Here is a 20,814-nt window from a genome sequence, read left to right as displayed (position 1 = left end):
ATGATGATGATGATGATGATGATGATAATGATGATGATGATGATGATGGTTGTGGTACTGCTGCTTCTGCTGCTGCTGATGATGATGGTGATGTTGATGATGATGGTGATGATGATGATGATGAAGATGATTATGGTGATGATGATGATGATTATGGTTATGATAATGATGATGACAATGATGACGGTGATGATGATGATGATGATAATAATGATGATGGTGATGATGATGGTGATGATGATGGTGATGGTGATGATGATAATGATGATGGTAATGATGGTTAGTGGTGAAGGTGGTTTTGAAGATACTGATAATTGTGATTATGATGTCAAATACATCAATTCAGAATTTTATCTAAAAAAAGATTATTTGTTTTATTCATTTAATCACAGCACATAAATACAGGGTGTTATTCGTTATTCATCCGAGAATATCTAGCACGGTTTCCTCGGGATCAATTTTACTTTGTACGCACAGAAGACTGGTCTAAGTATCCTGCTCGATATATGAAAGACATATTCTCATTCCTAGAAATCGGTAAGCAACTCTTGACTTATAAACAGGGCCCTGGCAGCGATTTTTTTAAGGGGATGCTCATGAAAATTCAACAGGCAAAAAAAAAGGGTTTCAGTAAAAAATAAAGGCCATGTTGGTTCAAAGAAATTTGACAAGCAAAAAAAAGAATGGAAATCGTGGGGGTTCTTCAGCACCCTGCTTCCTAGGGCCATGCTTTTAAACAAAAACTGACTTTTTGACAAAGTTTAGGCCTGTAATTAGGCTGTAATTAGGCTATTCATAGTTAGGGATTGGGCTCCCTGTAGGCCAAAGTGATAAAAGTTTGAAAGGAATCGAATATGAAGTAAAGGGAAAATACATTGGGGGGAAATCGATAAGAATGATGCATTTTAGACTTGAATAAACAAAACTGGTGGTGAGTTGGAGGTAAAATGAGAGCTGATTTGTTCAAACACGTTGTTAAATATATTTCCATTGAACAGTATAAAGTTTTGATTTGAAATTACGCTTCAAACTAATTTGATCCGGTCAATTATTGCTAGATTTCTCTAACATGACCGACGATCAATTAGTCTCTCTAATTGAGCTATACGCTCTCGCTGGGTCGGATGCGATCCAAAAAAAAAATGAATAAGTAAATAATAATAATTATTCCCAACTTTTTAACAAAATGAGTAAATATAAAAAATAAAGAGCTCCAAATAAGAAAAGAGTCAACCAACCCCCCCCCTTACTTCCTGTGAATCGACGCTGCAGATTGAATGGATTTTTGACTGAAAATCTGTCCCACCCCGCCCTTTTTTCCATACTTCTGTTATTCACCCCTCTCTCCCTCTCTCCCTCTCTCTTCCTCACCTCCTCCTGAACGTAGATCCTATGTCAGAAGCATTCCGACAAAAGGTGACGAAAGCAGGTAACCTCAATCGGAGGAAAGTACGCGACAGAGCCCTTGGTCCAATGTTGCCTATGACCCGGCAGCTCTTGGACGAGTTCTACCGACCTTGCAACGAAGATTTAGCCAAACTTCTCAACGATGAAAATTACCTATGGCATATAAAGACATGAATCATGTGAAATCTAGCTGGGGCCCATTTCACAAAGACCTACAACGATGGTAATAATGGAAACCTTGATTGTGATTGGTTGCTGAGCCCTGGTGGGTGTTTCATAAAGCTGTTCGTAAAGTTATGCACAACTTTACGCACGACTGGAGCATGAGCTTAGGTCCTAACTCAATTACATATGGATACATCACTTGGCATGAGAAAGGGTTATCAGTCGTGCGTAAAGTCATTCGTATCTTACGAAAAGTTTTATGAAACGCCCACCTGGTAACATGGTAGTTGCCATGATGACAATGTTAAGACAGTTCATATAAAATGGGTCCCAGAAGATTATATTGATATGCTACATGCCATTATCACTATATTTATTATACTTGTGTAGCATATTGCTATAACCATGGTTTACAAAGTAAAAATCAGAAGCGCAATATTTCTGTAAAATCATTCTCTGAAATCTTAAAACATTTCCACATATTAAGAAAATTAAAAAAAATAAATCCTTAAAACAATTTGTTGTGATCCTGCATATATTTGAGTTTGTTTTGATCACTATACTAATTGATGTGAAAGAGTATAAGATTAAGATAACATTGTAATGCATCAAGAATCGGCTATTAACAAGGCGTTTTTCTACTAGTTAAAACAGTTAAAGATATCCTTTCGTCAGTTCGAAAGTCGCGTTTGTATGCGTTTTAAAAGAAAGCACCTCCCATTTTACTATTTCAATCCATCGATATGATAGTAGAGATTCATGCACAACTGTGGTATTGATTAGTGTAATAGAGGACCACACCATTTGTTTCACTCTGGTGTTAAATTTGTGGTGTACATTGTAAGTTCAACACCTACACTGTAAGAAATTATGTGCTAATAGCACTCGTATAGTGCAGTCACTATACAAGCACTGTAAGTGCTAAATTAGCACTTCATTTTTTTACAGTGTATGGATATTGCCAATGGTACAGCACCTTTGGTTGATATTTTTACACTCATTGGTGTTATTTTCAATCCCTCTAGGGTGTAATTGTAACATCCCAGGGTGTGGTCCTCAAGGGGCGCAAAGTGGTGTTAGTTTTAACACCCAAGATTTACTTAACTTTATCACTGTTATGTGTATTAATATACAGATCAGATTTGTATCAACTTAATGCTGACGCCAGATGGCGCTGTACAATGAGTCATGGAAGTGCCATATTTATTTATGATATTGAGCCGTTGATCAAACCTGGTCACACAGGTCGTGTCCAGAAGTGTCATCTCTCTCCCCCCCCCCTTCCCTCTCTATCTATCCCTCCTCCCACTTTCTCTCTCCCTCTCTCTCATATCATTTAGCCTAAGTCAAGAAATGACAATATCGTGACTACATCTCAAATGATTATCTGTGAAACATATCATACTGATATTTATTTCACATATCAAATACATTTTTTTGTTAAAAAGTACACAATATGAAAATGTAAAAAATATATATATTCCTCAAATACATTATGAACTTAACAATTTTTTTTATCTTTTTATGCAATCAATGAAAAAAATGCAATAGTGTTAGTGGACAGAAATAGTAATGATGAAAAACCAGTAGCAAAGAGTCTCTCATTCCTTTCACTTAAAATCAATTAGTGAAATAGAATTTAATGAAAGCCTATATTTTGCAAAGAGTAATGGTTCTTGAATTACAATGTCAGCTGCAGGGCAATATTCAAAATGCAATAATTGTCAGGAGAATCTATATATCACTGAAAAGATTAATCTCAATAGTGTGTAAACATGAAAAAAATTCTTTATTCCACGATTACAAACAAAAGTTTTACTTTTACCAAAACGGGTAACTTTTCATGCTTGTGGAACAAATAACGTTTTCTCAAGATCCATATAATTTAATAACAGAAAGTACTACATGTTTATAAATTTATCTTTCCAGGGCTGTATGACCAACTAATTTGAAGCATTCAGTAAGAGCAGGCGAGACTGCCAGTGGCGTTCCACTTGTTTTTTTTTTCCTTAAACAAACAGATTACTTGGACAGATCATCTGTACATTTATTTGTATTGTATTCATCTACTTCTTGAACAACACACTTTTGGTAGATTAAACCCATTCATCAATATTCTATGTGAATTTTTATTACCAACTGTTGCAGATGTTGCAAAAAGATTTCTGAAATATACAACCGTATATATAAACGTCTTTCATAACATTCTGAGTCATGTGTTGTTAGTTGTTGTTTCTTTCTGTAACTATGACCTTTCCTTATATAGGGGAAGGCGGGGTAAGTTGTGACACTTTTTGCTTTTTTGCATGTTAGAATTGATAGGATTAATAATCTTGTAGAAATAAGTACCTTGCCTTAAGATTTAATTCTTCTGAAATATTTTTCACCTTTTTTTAATAACTTTCTACCCCCACAATGAAAGTCAATGTCACCTTTGAAAAAAGAGATGTCAAATGTCTCAACTTGTCCCATCGGTGGGGGTAAGTTGAGCCACCTTCTGGGGAAAGTTGAGACACAGAAACAGAGCTGCCAACCTGAACACGAACATTTCAGTATTTTAAATGCTGAAAATCAGTATTTTCAAAGAAATACCATAGTACAACACATAAGACTGAAACTTCAGAAATCAGTATTTTGCACGAAACCATCAGTATTCTCATTTTTCAGTACTAAATACTGAAAATCAGTACTGGTTGACAGCTCTGCAAAAACTATGTACAAAATGTATGGGGGAAGAACCAGCATGTCATTTTTTTTATTTAAAGTCTTTTCACTTGCTAATTCTCTATAAATACTCTAAAAGGAGAACAGTCATGTAAATTTGCTCCTTTCTGCCTGCATATCAATGGCTTGTCCTTTTTTAAATATACATTACCATAAGAAGTATCATGGCTCAACTTGCCTCATGTTGGCTGCTCAACTTACCCCAGTCGGAACTTAATGCAATAATTTTGCATCCACACATTTCTTATGCATCCATCATGGAAAAGACTATGACAAGAATGAGAATCCATACCTAGACCGACAATATTGTTCTTACATGTATTTCTTTATAATATTTAAGACGTGCATGGGTAAAAAGCACTTGTCTATTTCAGACCCTTTTTCAACATTTTTGGCTGAAATTTGTATTTTCCCTCCAAAAAGGTACTTTTTGTTTCAAAGTTGAAAAAAAAGTGGTGGAGTAAGGGGTTATGCAATTGTCATTAATACATGACACCACCACAATGTCTGAATCATTCATTATTGGCATGGGGGTGGTGGCTCAACTTGCCCCTATGCTCAACTTACCCCGCCTTCCCCAAACTTGTTTGCATGACACACAAATCAGAGATCAATTGTAAGACAAGGATACCATCATGTTATACAGTGCATTCCACAAAAATGAAACCAGTTTTGCAGAGATAGACTTCACAATTATATTAAACATGTTTTCATTATGTATTTGATATGGTAAGAGTGGAATCTCATTTAATTTGAGACCAACAGCTTAACAAATCATTCACCAATGGCAGGTTACAAACAATAAATAATGAGCCCTATAAGAAACGCTTTGTGCAGAAAAAGCCATGTGTTAATCTGAATCCACTCTCATTTCAGGGATCAGAGAGAGAATCTTTACAAAGAATACAAAAGAAATGCTAATGAGCTAATCGTCGAATAAGCAGATTTGACGCACCACAAACTAATCCTGTTCAACTTTTCTGCGCAACCTGATTTTGATATTAAAATTTTGAACTCTTCTTGCTCATTAATGCATGAAGTGTTTATCACATATTAGTAGTAGAGTAATAATTGAATTATATGATGTAACGCAATATCACGATCAATTTACCTCTGGAGAAAAAAGGATGTGGGAATGTTTCCTTTTTTCTGGGACGCACTGTATATAAAAGCTTGCCAAGGCTCCATGAATCTATACAGAAAGCCTTAGCACACATTCAGCAATATCCACATTACTTATCCTATTACATATTAGGCTTTGGTATAATTCCTGTTAAATTTTGGTATAATCCTGGCACTATTTATTGCACATAAAGGTATCAGAAAGGACAAAGACATTTGCCTTCAACCATGCTGTCAGTTCAGCCTGACATCGATATTACATGAAATGACGTTACACTAATAAATTAAAATAATAAAAATTTGATATTCATGATATTTACTGACTGGACTACATGTTATCAAAATTCATAAATTTAGCTTGAATAGTGATTTGGTTTTGATGATATTGTAGCATCTGACCTGATGGCATAAGTCAATCTCCTATGCCAAAGTTATTTTTTTCAAACCAGAATATGCCTAACAGGTGTTGTCATTTAAATCTTCCAAGTCAAATTTTGCTCAAGTCGGGTCACTCGTTTTATCCCCCAGTAATCATAGGAACTGAGCTTCTTGACCAATCCAGAAAATTTGTCAGATTTAACGATCTGTCAGATGAATGGGGTTGGTGAAACACTCCCCCAGATTTCTATGATCCCATGAGCCCTGTCTCATAAAGAGTTGCAATTGATCCAATCATTGCAACTATGGAAAGCCAGCAAAGTCAACTTCCAAAATGCATGTTTGTTAAAAACATTCCAGATATGAATGTATATCCATAAATTCATTGATTTCTTAACAATTTGGTGTGTTCTCCTTTGATTACAAAGGACATTTTGGGAATTTCCTGTAGAAAAAATTATGACATTGATGGATTTCCATAGAGTTACGATTGATTGGATCAATCGTAACTCTTTGTAAGACGGGCCCCAGGTGTATTTTTAAAGTTAGGGCATCTGAAGAGAGTTCCTTTTCAGCGGTCCTATTTACTGTACCATCCTCCTGAATGATATCAACACAGCGAATAGACATGGGTGAGATGGTACAATATATTGCATGAGGTGTAAGAGTAGACTATTCAATAATAATAATAATAATGGGTATATAGAGGCGCTAAAAACAAAAAGTACCATAGCACGTACAAAATAGGAATAACAATTTAACATTTGCAATAATTACTACAATATTCAAGATAAAAAGGGACATTAATTATTGAGGAAAAAGGTATGTCTCAAGGGAAGATTTGAAGGCCAGAACAATGGAAGCATTTCTTATTGAAAGAGGGATAGCATTCCAAGTCTTGGCAGCTGCTACAGCAAACCGTTTTTCGGCAGAGGAGAGTTTTGACAAGGGAATGCAAAGTCTGCATGTGTCAGTGATTGAACAAAGATTACGAGTGGGTGTGTATAATTTGATGGTATTATTAAGATATTCAGGTGCTAATTGATTTACAGTTTTGTATACATATAAACAGACTTTAAACTGAATGCATTGGAATAGAGGTAGCCAATGTACCTTTTCAATATTTCTATCCTATGAGATGGAACTAAGCTGAATAGAATGACTCCCTTGGCAAGCATTTGCCATTGTGTATTACAACACATCAGAAGTTAAGGAATTTATGAAAATTAATAATGAAATTTTGTATGTACAGGCATCAAGAGTTTTGGAAATGAAAACAAAAGTCACAACTATACAGACTTCAATGCAAATTTGCTGACAGTGCAAAGATTTTATGCGCACGTAAAATGACATCACAAAGGAATCTAGGCAAGTAATTAATCCCATGCACAGCCAGCCAGTGTAAAGAGCTTAATCTTTTTGTTGTTTATGTAGTTGTGTGCAATGGTATGTTTTGGATGGTACTTGCGTGTTATTACAAATATATTGTATTGTGTTAGAATTGCCATATGTTCACGTAAAACAAAAGTAAGTGTAAGTTGTATCTTTTCTAGGAAAAGCCTGATTTTACAGTTATGACATACATGTAAGAAGCAACGTTCTTTTACCAAGGAAGACTTCTTTACAGGAATTAGGCGACTGCTTTCAGACATTAAGAGGTTGCAGACAATGTCATATTGCCATATTACTGCCTTTTCTGAGCTACCTGGGTTTAATTCCCAAAAGACATGACATAAAATAACATATCATATTTTACCCAGTGTAGCCACTTCAGTTTGGTGGTGGTGGTGGTGGTGATTTTTTTTTTTACCTAACTGCTAAGAAAGCATGAATGCTTGTAAGCAAGCAACCAGAGGACCGACAGCTTAAGGTCCTCTCCAAAGGACCTGGTACTGAGGATTAATGCCTTATCAAAGGGCACTAGCGCACCAAGTGGGAATCGAACCCGGGTCACCGGAATACGAATCCCCCGCTCTACCGACTGAGCTATCGCGCCTCCTTCCGGTTACTGTTCTCCCAGCGAACCCTGCTCAACATGATGTTAGTATTACCCTTTTAAAAGCTCACTACACTAAACAGCATGCAAATAGTAGGTGGGGAAGCCTTTGATACACTTTCAATGGGCCTCCCCTTCTCCTCAGCTCTTTGCACCAAGCAGAAATTGAAGGATCGAATGGACAGACTCCAGCTAAATGCCATGGCTAATAAAATAAATCGAGTACTGGTTTATTAGTAGTGTACATTACATAATTCAGTGTCAGGGTTGATTCATTCCCATGGCCCCCATACTCCAAAGTGCGTGGCAGGATTGGCTTTGACGGTCTCATTTGGGAATCTGACAGGTACTGATGTCTTGTAATAGGCCTCCAGCTTGCTAACAAGGTCTGCAACGATCTACGAGAAATGGAAATGAAAGAATGAAAATAGATCAATACAAAGATAACATATTATTACAAGTTCAAGGTACTCATCAAGTTTTCTAAAGACGATAAGAAAAAAGTGAATCGATTAAAAAATATCAAACATAAGTAATGTCTCAGCTTTGCTAACATTATATATGTCAATTTCAATTTATTTCATTTGCAACAGAACAAAGTAAAGTGGTCAAAATAATTACAATGAAATTATACGACAATATAAATTGAGGCATGTACAATATATATTTTTCTATACGTAAAACGAAACAAAGTATATGTAAGCAAAATATCATAAACATTATAAAATGAGATTCTGAGAAAATGGAGGGATCCACTGGACCCCTCTAACTAATCGTTGTTTCTCAAGGTTTACTTTCTTGTTTGCTCATGCTTTGATAATACATAAAACTATTTTTACCATTATTCCCAGACAGTTATGAATGATTCAAGTCTAAACTAAGCTGCAAAATTGCACCTGTAATGTTAAATATTTGTGCTACATCTGGCCTTCCATAGCTTATACCACCAAAGTTTGGAATATGGGCCAACAGGTTTAATGCATGGGGTGATATTCTGATAATTCAACCTAGGTATAACCCTAGACTAAACTAGAATTTTAAACCATGCTTCTATGGAATGCTTGCTTCGTAATAGTTCTTTCAAATTTGTGGCAATATAATGTTCCAAATAATCAGTAAAGTAAATCATATTTATGTATTTTCCTATTCCTTCCAATTCACACCTAGATTTGTTTTTTTGATAACTTATTGCTGCAGTATACAAATATTTTCTAATTGATGAACAAGTTGACAACTGGCACTCCATAAAAGAATTGTCTAAATTAAACCAGGTTTCACTAAATCATACCTATCAGAATACCACCTATGAGTTATGAGACTATCTGAAAATGGACCAACTGCTTGGAGACCAAGTAAATATAAACCTGTTAAGATTACCTCAGGGTGATTATCTGATAGGTCGTTCTTCTCACAGGGGTCCTCCGCAATGTTGAAGAGCCAAGTTAATTTCTTACTAGGTGTGAGAGGTGTAATAGAGGTCATGTTCCATTCCGGAGGTGGATACCAGCCATTCCTTCCTTCAAATACAAAGAAACAGGACAGATTATTTGGTCTCTGTAAACAGTTACACCACAATATGGCTTCAACCAGTAAGTTATACAAAATATAAGAATAAAATGAACATGATAATATTATGATAAAAAATATAAAACTAAGAACAGGATAAAGCGAAAGTGACAATCAATATTTTTAAAAGAGCTTGTATTGATCTAAATGCATGTAATCATGCTGTAATTATGATAATAAATGATAGTGTAGATATGTAGAGCACAAAAAAGGTACAAAGATGCTTTTAGTTCTAGCTCAGCAACAGTTTCATCATAATACCTAGCTATATCCTGATGGGGCCTGGAGCCCTCCTACTTGTTGCTCTGTTCACCGACGATTTAAAGGACAAAGCCGGCCAGCTCAGAACTCTAAGGAGTTCTGGCTAATGTAATGAGGACACTATTCCCTAACATGAAGCCAATCAGACTAGTGAATAATGCCCCCCCCCAAAAAAAAAAAAAAGTTTTTGACTAAGGATTGATGGGAAAATCTTACAGATAATTTGTTTAAAAGGGAAGTTCACCCTTACAATAAGTTTATTGTAAAAATAGCAGAAAAATAATGAAACTACTGCCAAAGGTTTGAGAAAAACCCAAAGAATAAAAAAGTTAAAATTTTTAGTATTTGATTTGTGACGTCATGTGCAAGCAACTTTCCTACATATCATAAGGTGAAAAATCAATGAAATGCCATTTTCTCAGACAATTGAAAATGTTTTTACTGAAAATCATTTCACACTCGATCCTAAAAAGAATACAAAGAAGGTCATCACGACCTATTAAAAATTGAAATTTATGCATTCTATATTTTCATTTATGATGTCATAAATCCAAAATTTAAAATGCAAATAACTTTCTTTTAATCATTAATCATTAGCCGGGGTAATAATAGCAGGGCCCGCTGGGAGAACAGTTTCCAGAACTGAAGTGGCTACCCTGGGTAAATATGCCGCTATTATTATTATTATTATTATTATTAATGAATTTTCCTCAAACCTTCACCAATATTTTTTTATTATTTTTTCTGCTATTTTTAAAACAAAGTTTTCTTCAGGGTGAACTCCCCCTTTATCACTGTGCTAGTCAACCTAGCATCCCACCATCTCTACCGGGTCGTCCTGTCAGAAGCTTCCAATCTCCAACTCTGATGGCCGCTCTTATATACGTGGAGAAGTTTGCTGCCACCTTGGGGTAGACGCCGGACAGTGGATAGATCATGTCGGTCTCTTCATCAATGCCGTAGCCCAGGGGATGGTCTGCCTGGATCAGGGGGTCAATGTTGTGGAGAAGTTCTTTCCTCGGGGAAGGTGTTCCTTTTCTGGGAGGAAAAAGTAGGATGGTTATTATTGTTGATACGTGTGTGTGTGAAGCTATACATATTTCTCCTCATCTTCGTCTTTTTCTCCTCACTTTCCTCCTTACTCCTTTGCCAAACCATTCTACCCTCCCTGTTGAAATCAGTTTATTGCTTGAAACAGTAATCACAAATAGAAATCATCAGATAATTCATTTAGCCCAATTAATCGTGGGCTTGGCAGCCACTGAGCAACACAAGGGCCCCGTAACACAAAGGTTGGTGATTAGTCAATATTTCAAAACAATTCGGACTGGTTCTTAACATGTCTACTGAGTAAAATACACGTGCAAAGATGATCTTGATAGGCCATTTCATTTAGCGAGTAATTGCTAACCTGTGCGTTAGAGGGCCCAAATCAACGTTCTATCTCTTAAATCGTTGAACATCAAACGGCAACTTCCATCTTTTAACATATTTTGGTCTGAAGCAGTTAGGGCTTGAAGTCCTGACCTAGAAAGGTTATGAGACAGATGCTCTCCCGACTCTCTTCTTCTGCTCCCTCTTCTTCTTTTTCTCCAAATCCTTCCTCTTCACCTCCTCCTCCACCTTTCCATCCTTCTCCTCCTATGACTACTACTAAAACAATGCTCCCTTTCTTGAGGAAAAAGTATGATTGATATTTTTTTGTAATCATCTATATTTCTTCTTCTGTGTCTTTTTGTCCACATCTTCCTCCCAAAGCTTTCTTCTTCTACTTCTGCTTGTTCCTATGCTGTTCCTTCTTCTTCTGGTGATCCAACTCCCCCTCTCCACATCCTACTTCTCATCTTCTCTTCCTCAGCTCTTTCTTCTTTTCCTCCTCCTCCCTTCTTTTTCTTCTTAATACTTGCTTCCATTTGTTAAAAGGAGGGTATCATATGAAAATACATCCTTTACCTATCTTTTTACCTCCCACACCCCCCCAAAAAAATCAAAATTTGATCTTACGTGATAGAGTCCCACATGTTATAGCTGTCAAGAGCCAGACCGGCAGTGCTCCCCCCTGCCACGCCCTCTATAAGTGTCGGGAACCAGTCACTGATGTGCATGAAGTGTTTGCTGACAGTGCCTTGCATCTTAGCTGGTATCACCGGTCCAGTAATGAACCCGTTACCATGGACCCCGCCCTCCCATAGGGTGTTTTTGGTCCCCCTCAGGGGCCAGTTGTTACCAGCAGCATGAGGGGTTCCACCATTGTCTGAAGAAAGAAGAAAAAAATAATTAATAATAATATTAATAACCATCATTATTATAAAAATTATCATTATAATTGCTATCTTGTATCAAAATCAGTAACAATACTATCAATATTACTAACATGAAAACCACCACCATTACCATCACTATCATCGCCTTCATCATACAATACATGATTGTGAACCAAAAACAGTACCTTCCTGAAGAGTCTACAATTTTCCCAACAGCTTCATCTATTGTGGCTACCATTCCTGCATTTATGTATGCAGGAATGGTTGACACAATAGATGAAGCTGTTGGGAAAATTGAAAACTGAGATATCCGTTTCCATCATTATCACATTATCATCACCACCACCACCATCATCATCAACATCATCACTGTCATATTTTCTCACCATATTGCCATCATCCTTACCATCATCATCAAGTTCAACACCATCATTATCACCGTTGACATCACATATACCATCATCAATTTCATTGTCACCTTTATCATCATGATCACTATCATCACCCCCATCATCATCCCGATCACGGGGTTTCATCATCATCAGCATGATCGCCATAATTAGCATTATCATAAGGTTCCGAAGAAGGTTCATCATCATCATCATCAACATCATCACCATCATCATCACCATCATCATCATCACCATCATCATCATCACCATCATCATCATCTCCATCATCATCATCATCATCATCACCATCATCACCATGAGCATCACCAGTATCTATCAACACTAACCTGTTGTGAACACTAGAACAGTATCTTCCCAGAGTCCAGCCGCTTTCAAGGAGTCTACAATCTTCCCAACAGCTTCATCCATTGTGGCTACCATTCCTGCATAAATCTCCCTATTTTCATTATGGAAGTGAGCGTAAGGTTTCCTGTATTTATCAGGGACCTGCAGGGGTCCATGAACAGACTGAAGAGGTAGGTACAGGAAAAGAGGCTGTAGAGGACAAACAAAGCATTTTTCATTAGTTCTTACTTCTGATCAGAGGGTTGTTTCTCTGAATCCCATGTCATGCCTTGGCCCTGTTAAGTTCACAAGCCATAATGTGATCCATATTTAGCTGGGCTATTTCGGACCAGCTTTATGCACAACTCTTGAATCACTTAAACTCAATTTATTGAGAAAGTGCCCAATAAAGAAATCAAGTTGCTGCTAAGGTTCAGACATTATCTAGCCCTCAGTTCTATCCAATAATAATTCCACTCTTTATCAAAATTAAATAACATAAACAGGAGATTCAAACAAAGAAAACATGCATGCAGTGGCCTGTGACAAAAAGCATGCATATCTAACTGGACTCCTTCTCAATATACTTGCTAAAATCCAGCATCATAAATGAAATCTGCAAAAAACCATGGTCAAAAACCACAAATTCAAAACCACCTTTCGGATTTCAAGTCAATGTCCCTAGCATCCTGCAGGATAAGGGCTAGATATCAAAATATTATGTCCCTGTTCTGTATCAGTTGTTATCTCACTCCTACACTGTCTGAAGCCAGCGTATGCACTCACTAGAAAGGCCTTACGCAGACTAACTCGTGAGCGCATGCCAGAGTCGTTGGCAGAGCTGGTGTAATGACCGAAATGACTTTATTTGCACACGTGATTCAAACTGGAGAAAACAAGCTCAATTTACATGTAACTGGAAATTAATTGTTAAAGGATAAAAATAAATTGTAATTCAACTGTTGCTTTATAACTTATATAACCTCCGATTGGCTCATAATTTTGCTCTCTTTTCTTAGCTTAGTAAATTGTTGGTGATGAATTCTGTCATCTATCGAGATGCATCTAGTAATTTATGCAAACGCTAGCTTCTGTCATCAGTGAAGGAGTCGGATCGAGATTGAAACGGAAAGAGGACAGAAAATTTTCGGACTAGATAGAGACATGATAAAGCAATACCTGATTGGGATTATGCTGCTGTATCACCCTTTGAGCTCTTTCAGTGAAAACAAACTGTGAGTAGTTTCCTGTGTACTCCCATGCGACACGGTCGTTGTCCCGAAAGTCAATACCAAGCCAATGATTTCCGTTTTTGAAATTTGGAAACGACCCGTGGCGGAAGTGGGTCCAGTAGTCTTGCATGCCACTTAGGTAACCTATACAGTGTCATCAAAAAAAATGAGTGAATTCAGTGCTTTATTAATGAAAAGCAACATACAAACAGTGAAAAGATGACAGCATCCAGCAACCTATATACAGTCATCCATAAAAACTAGCAAATTTGAGAATTCATAATGAAAAGTGACATACATACAGCAAAAGGAATCAACATGTATTCTACAAAAACAAAAGGGTTGGTAGTTTGGAGTTTGTGATATCTCAGCAAATTTCTGACATAAGTAGCTAATACTACTGGGTTCATATCTTGCAAGCATTGCTTTTCAGTGGATCCCCTTTTTCCCACAGACATTTACATTACATATCGTAATATGTATTACAATTTCAATTCTTTTCTTGATATATACAAAAAATTATCTATGTTTTTTGCACTTTGTTTATTATAAGTTATTCCAATGAATGTATGCTAAGAAATTGTTATGTATTATTTTCTGTGGAAATAAGTACATGCAAATCTTGAATCTTAAATTTATAGAGCTTTGGTTTACTGTTTAGTGCTGACACCAAATAAGAAAATGAAAAATAATTTGAAAATTAAAAAAAAACCTAATAATAAAGCACCAACCCATCATCCAATGAACTTCTGTAATTCCCTTTCAATGGACCTTACCGAATGAGGAATCAAAGCCACGTTGGAGAGGCATGCATTCATTCTTGTAGAAGCCCAGATGCCACTTTCCCACCAGGTGCGTGGCATAGCCGCTCTCCTTGAGCTTCTGGGGTAGTGTTGTCTCATTGAGGGGGAGGCAGTTGGGTTGAGGAGCGATGATGACAAAATGTTGAAGACCTGTATGGATCTAAGTAGATAGAGTACAATTAAGTGATAATTTCAGTCTTGATCATTGCTACTTAATACTGTTACTCAAATTCATATGGGGGCAATTTTTCATTTTGTGGGTTACATTTCAATTCTAAATGTATATTGCACATGCCATTGCATTCTTTCAGGGAAAAGAAGAGGGACAAAAGCAACCTATTAAAGCATTACGCTGCACAGTCATTATGACATGGGTTTAAATCCCATCCTTGACGAAAGGTAGTATCAATAACAATATTTTGAGTTGTAAATTGATAACAATATTAGCGTTTATTCTGTTTACATCAGACATGACAAGGGTGAATTTTGACAATGAACACAAGAAAGCTGACTGCTTATTCATTGTCTGGAAAATTTAATAGGGGCTTGGCATTAAAACGGATTTGGCATGGGTTGATTGGTTTCATACCTGGTATCTACCAGTCATCAGCTGGCTCCTGCTCGGTGAACAGATGGGCTGAACATAGTAGTTTTCCAGCTTGACCCCTTGGCTGGCCAGTTGGTCCAAGATAGGTGTCTTGATTGTAGAATTGTGATATCCGATGTCAAACCATCCATAGTCATCAGCCACAATGAAAACAATGTGAGGGGGCTTGCCTGCTGCACCCTTGATCAAGCTGGTGGAGATCAGAACAGCAATGAAAAGAGCCTCCACCAACATATGCCATTGACTAACCTTAGGCATTGCCATACCTCCTAAATCCTACAATGAAGCCAATGAAAAAAAGAAACATAAATTTGAAGCTAACCAAATCTCGCTATCGACAACAACCAACATTCTTGGAAGGATGTAGCGCTCATCGTTAATTTGCCCTTCACTTTGTGCAATGAATTAGAAATTCTACTTCTTGTTCAGTGATGTGCGACCCAACAACTTTCGGTCTACTTGTAACGTACATGTAGCTAGCGCTAGTCTAGTCGCTTCTGCATTTGCACTGCGCTCTCAATCTCTTCTTATATTTTTAGGAGGAATCATCGTAAAACTTTACTTACTTGTGCTATCCCTCTTGCTGTATTACAAATTAAAGTCTATTGGGTCATGCATGTAAATGGCATGAGCTATATCCATTAACAATATTAACCAAAATTTACTGGATGTCATCCAGTAAATTTTGGTTAATATTGTATATTTGATATACACATGATAGATTCCGAAACAGATACATACATAGGTACATACAGACAGATAGATGAATATACAGATTGATGGATAGATAGATTGGATAGATAAATGGATGGGGGAATAGATAAAATGTAGGTGGATAGATTGATAGAAGATAGACAAACATATATAATCATTTAAAAGAGGGGATTCGGAACATGGCGGCAAGCTGAGGTAGTCTCGCACGGTGGACGTCTGTTTATATTCAGCCTTAGTTTATTCTTTTTACACTTTCACGGACCTTTGACTTATTAGATATATTCTGTTAAACATGAGTCACCTTAAACACCAAAGCCAAAGGGATCCAGGTGAGTCACCTGTAAAGAAAAGACCTTCTTTGAGTAGTGAGAATCGCTATGAGATTTTGGGGGATTTACACGATGCCAACAAGAGCGCTGCCGCTAGCTCTGGCGCTGCTGTGGAGAATACTCCCCCTCCTTGGTTCGCAGAATTTGAAAAGCGGCAGCAGGCACGACTCGATCGTATTGTTGATTTGTTTCGACAAGAACAGGCAGCCTTGAAATTCGAGATGGATACACTGAAGGAGGAGGAGGTTACTGAAGTTAATAAGAAGCTTGCCTTGGCGGAATCCAAGATTGATGACTTAGAGAACAGAAGTAGGCGCAACAACCTGGTTATCTACAATGTTCCTGAAGGGCAAGAGGGATCTGATTGCAGTAAGTTTGTATCAAATTTTCTGAAGTCATCCAATGTCTTAGCTACTATTCAGAGAGCTCACAGAATGATGCCAAGTCTGCAACATCCACGGGAAAAAAGCAACGTCCAAGACCAATTCATGTTTGCTTCTCTTCTTATGTGGAAAAGGAAAAAAGTAAAAAGGCCCTAGTGGAATGCTTCAAGAAAGAGAAGGAAAAGAGATTCTTTGTGTCTGATGATTTTTCTCGGAGAGTTCAGCTGCTAAGGAAAGAAAAACTGCCAGAGTTAAAACTACTACGGGAACAAGGAAAGAATGCCTTTTTTGTGTTTCCAGCGAAGATTGTGGTCCGAGAATCAAAGCCTAAAAAATGAACTTTGTTTAGCTTCTTAAACTTTGTCAAGTAGTTCTTATATCTAAAAATCACACTTCCACTCAGTGAAGCTTCATATATGTTTTTAGGTGCTTAAGTGAGAAGTGCAATGTTTTTTGTTTTTGTTTGTTTTGTTTTTAACTTGAAAATTGTTTCCGTCAAAATATGCTCTGTAGGCCTTATTTGGCTTTGATCTGATTTTCTTTTTGGATGTCTAAATTTTCTTAATTGTAACTTTCTCTGACTTCCTCCCCCCCTCCCCAGGCTGGCATTGTAGATTTTTACTTGTATCTATCTTTTCTTAACCAATATCAATAATGTTTGCCAATGTGACTTGATTTATGTCATTCTAGATTAATACTTTTTCTATTTCACTGCTCGATGCTCTACTTTAAAGATGTGTTCTACATGTATAATGTTTTAGCTATCTTGGCTCAAATTCATGGTGCGCATGACAACTATGTTAATAATCTCTGTATATCATGTTTCTATTTCTTGTCATATGATTGTGCACACTCTGGTCAATGTGTTTGGAAAGTCCGTGCAGGTTGTTTACTTTTTAGAGACGTCGACCTACTCCGAAAACATGAGTAATACTTTTTTGTGTGCAGATTATGCTGCGCGTGCGAGCGGGGCTGTGTTTGATTTGAAGCCCCGCTCTCCATCCTGCACGCTTGCGTTTCTTTTTCTTTTTGTGATTTTAATTCACTTGTTATGTTTTTTTACATATCTATTGTGTTGTTATATTTATTATAGCGGAATTTATTTTTCATATCTATATTTTTCTACTCAGGTTTATAATAGGTATCCTTGTGATGTCATAGGTACATGTATGCACTTAGATTTTTTCCTGACTTTGCTGTCCATTAATGTATAAGTTATCATGTCTGTGCCATTGCATAAATCTTTCCGCTCTTTTTTTCTTTATTATTTATTTTTTCTTATTTATTCTTTTTATTATTAAATTTGTTTTTTTTTTTTTTTTTTTTTTTCGAATGATGTTATGATTACTTGTAAATATTTTAATTATGTCTGATTTGTTATTTTTGTTTATTTTTGGTCAGTGTGGACCCAATAAAACATATAAATACAAAGAAAAAAAATCATTTAAAAGAGATAAATAAATACTAGATAAAAATATGAATAGTACAGTAGACAGACATAATTAAGCAAGTAGATATAAAATAGATAGTTAGAAAATAGATAGATAGATGATATTTATCAGCCAATGCAAGTAATTTAGCTAAGTTAGCACTGCTCATGATACTGTGGCCCTCTTAACGTGTCTTGTAGCTAGGCTATGATATCAAAGACAGCAACTGCACAGTGACACGCCACAACTGGGCGTTGTGGCATGCGCCTGTAATCCAAGCTATGTGGGGAAGTTACAAAGTGATGCAGAGGTTCGAGGTTCCAGCCCTTGTCACTTCTTTCGGATGGTGACGTTAAAGGTCAGTCCCAGACGTAAATAATCATATCTGATTGATACACGTCTGACAAAACTCAAGATGGCGACAATTACAGACTGTGAGTAAATGCTCCTCTACTACTCTAGGCTCTACTTTTAATTTTCAATAATCTTATTATGTTTGATATTATTCATAAATATGACATTTTATTTTAGTGCCAAAGTGGTCCAAATAGTAGCCAATTTACATAAGTTTGGGCTCAAAACCCTAAACTTTAAAGAAAACGTGTATTTTGGACATGTTGGAGGATTGGCCTTGGGCCTCAGAGCAAATTTATTGTTGCCAAAATACTCGGTGCATGTTAGTGCAATAGCATCCTGTCCCTGGCTCCGTGGAGATTAAGCACGTCAGTGATATGGCATCAGACATTGGCATTAATCTCTAGGATTCCCCTAGGGCAAGACTTCCATATGTCCCCTCCACTAAAATTGAGGGAAAAAATATGGAGGTTTATCAAGAATTATCTAACATATTTCCAAGAGATTTAGGAAGGAAAAATTGGATACATACCAAAATATGGCTTTATTCCGTCAAAATTTCAAGTGTGTGTAATTCCCGATGGGATCAGTTAATTTAGTTAGAAAAATAGATACCCAATACGCTTGGAAATTAGACTAATCGTAATATCAGTTGATAACTTATTGCCAAATAAAAAACAAGGAATGGAATGGATAAGCATAATGAAACACATGGCTTTCAACCATTCCTGCAAGCTCAGTGAGTAAGGCGACATACATGTACTAATGTTAGATGCTTCTTTCTGCTGCGAGAGGTTTGAATCCAAGTTCCAACCGGAAGAAGAAAAAGAGAGCAATAGAATGGGATTTTGGAGAAGTATTTTGCAAAATGAGTGGAGGGGACATATGGACATGATGGAAGTCTTTCACCTCCTACTCCTAGATACCCCCCCCCCCCCCATCCACTTAGGCCTACATTGATTTCAATAGGGGCCTAAGACCTGGGCCTTAACGTTAGGCCTATGGCCCATGGGAAATGCACATGCACACTTTTTAATCCCATTTTTCTTTTTTTTGTTCATGTTCATGCTATTATTTATTGTCATTGTCATTGATTGTAGTTTTGTACGTCCAACAAACATGAGTCATGACAAAATCTAACCCAGGGGTCTCCCGGCCGCCATGGCCGCGTAGCGGTCGGGAGCCCAGGATCGTACGTGCATTTTACCATACCTCACGGAGAAGCGTGAAGTATGGTCAAAATAATTCTCAGAATATATAGTTATAACAAAAATCAAGCACTTACCACGATTATATGGATGAAGGTCTAACGAGTGGCAGTTTTCTTGACATCTGGGCACAAACTGGAACCTCAAAAAACGAAAAGTTCTCTCCTTCTACCCCCGTCTCGATCGTCCATTTTTGTTATGAATCGTTACAAAATGGTCGATCGAGACTGGGGTAGAAGGAGAGAACTTTATGTTTTTTGAGATTCCAGTTTATGCCCACATGGCATGTCAGGAAAACTGCCACTCGTTAGACCTTCATCCATATAATCGTGGTAAGTGCTTGATTTTTGTTATAAGTATATATTCGGAGAATTATTTTGACCATACTTCACGCTTCTCCGTGACGTATGGTAAAATGCACGTACGATCCTGGGCTCCCGACCGCTACACGGCCATGGCGGCCGGGAGCCACCTGGGTTAGACAAAATCGAATCCACCTCACTCACTGACGACGTCTCTCAGGCACTCTCACTCAGCTCAGAATTGTAAATGGCGCATGCTAATGATGCTATACTCACGATATTTCAAAATTCAACTTGAATTTCAAGCAGGGAAACACCAACTTCCCTGAGCTATTAAACAGTGACATCACATGCTCGTACAATATGAACAATTACCACATTCATGAAATTTATGCAGTGCATAAAATGTTTGCAACGATTGTCCGATGTGCATGTGACCGGGCATGTGACTCGTAGTGTGTGAGTCAGGTGCGACTGCCAAAACTAGTCTGCTAGCACAGACTCATATTTGACACTTTAACCAATAACAGGTCTAGAGTAAAGAATAGAGGCTAAAGGCTCTGACAGTGGAAGAGCCAGCCAAATTACAAAGTGAACCTAGTCTCACTACTTCAGACTCTGCACTATGCACAATGCGAATTGCGAAAACCAATTATGGGTCGGTACCCGCGAAGACTAGCCAAAACGACGTTCATTGGAAAACTTGACGAAAAAGAAGGAAACTATTTCACTGAAATAACAAGAAGAAAAAGAAACAAATCAGCAGCCCCCCCCCCAACACACACACTGGGTCTGACTTTTAAAGACCATGGGCCTAGACTGTATTCATTGG

General features: G+C 37.2%; 2 protein-coding genes across 9 annotated transcripts in view; one reads left to right on the top strand and one right to left on the bottom strand.

Annotated features, from left to right (window-relative positions):
- The window catches only part of LOC121431820 (carbohydrate sulfotransferase 15-like), a 42,556-nt gene extending 40,786 nt beyond the window's left edge, over window positions 1–1,770 (top strand). For all 7 annotated transcript variants that reach the window (XM_041629573.1, XM_041629572.1, XM_041629569.1 and 4 more), the window contains 2 exons: window positions 393–537; window positions 1,388–1,770. In XM_041629573.1, the coding sequence (XP_041485507.1) occupies window positions 393–537; window positions 1,388–1,581 (339 nt within the window). In that variant the 3' untranslated portion in view covers window positions 1,582–1,770. The remainder of the gene's footprint in view (window positions 1–392; window positions 538–1,387) is intronic.
- Window positions 1,771–7,709: 5,939 nt separating this feature from the next.
- LOC121431741 (arylsulfatase B-like) lies at window positions 7,710–20,302 on the bottom strand. 2 transcript variants are annotated; one of them, XM_041629434.1, is made up of 9 exons: window positions 20,259–20,302; window positions 15,245–15,538; window positions 14,629–14,815; window positions 13,800–13,996; window positions 12,623–12,830; window positions 11,624–11,873; window positions 10,449–10,657; window positions 9,170–9,309; window positions 7,710–8,190 (listed from the first exon to the last, which is right to left on the bottom strand). In XM_041629434.1, the coding sequence occupies exons 2-9, from the start codon at window positions 15,524–15,526 to the stop codon at window positions 8,065–8,067; spliced, it is 1,599 nt and encodes a 532-aa protein (XP_041485368.1). In that variant the 5' UTR covers window positions 15,527–15,538; window positions 20,259–20,302; the 3' UTR covers window positions 7,710–8,064. The 2 variants fall into 2 exon arrangements, with proteins under 2 accessions (XP_041485368.1, XP_041485367.1); XM_041629433.1 differs by having other exon boundaries at window positions 10,440–10,657; window positions 20,259–20,301.
- Between the last annotated feature and the right edge of the window lie 512 nt (window positions 20,303–20,814).

This window comes from Lytechinus variegatus, chromosome 18, assembly GCF_018143015.1.
Source record: "Lytechinus variegatus isolate NC3 chromosome 18, Lvar_3.0, whole genome shotgun sequence".
Lineage (NCBI taxonomy): Eukaryota > Metazoa > Echinodermata > Echinoidea > Temnopleuroida > Toxopneustidae > Lytechinus > Lytechinus variegatus.
Note: the sequence above shows the minus strand (reverse complement) of the source record. Positions and strands in the feature narration are given on the sequence as shown.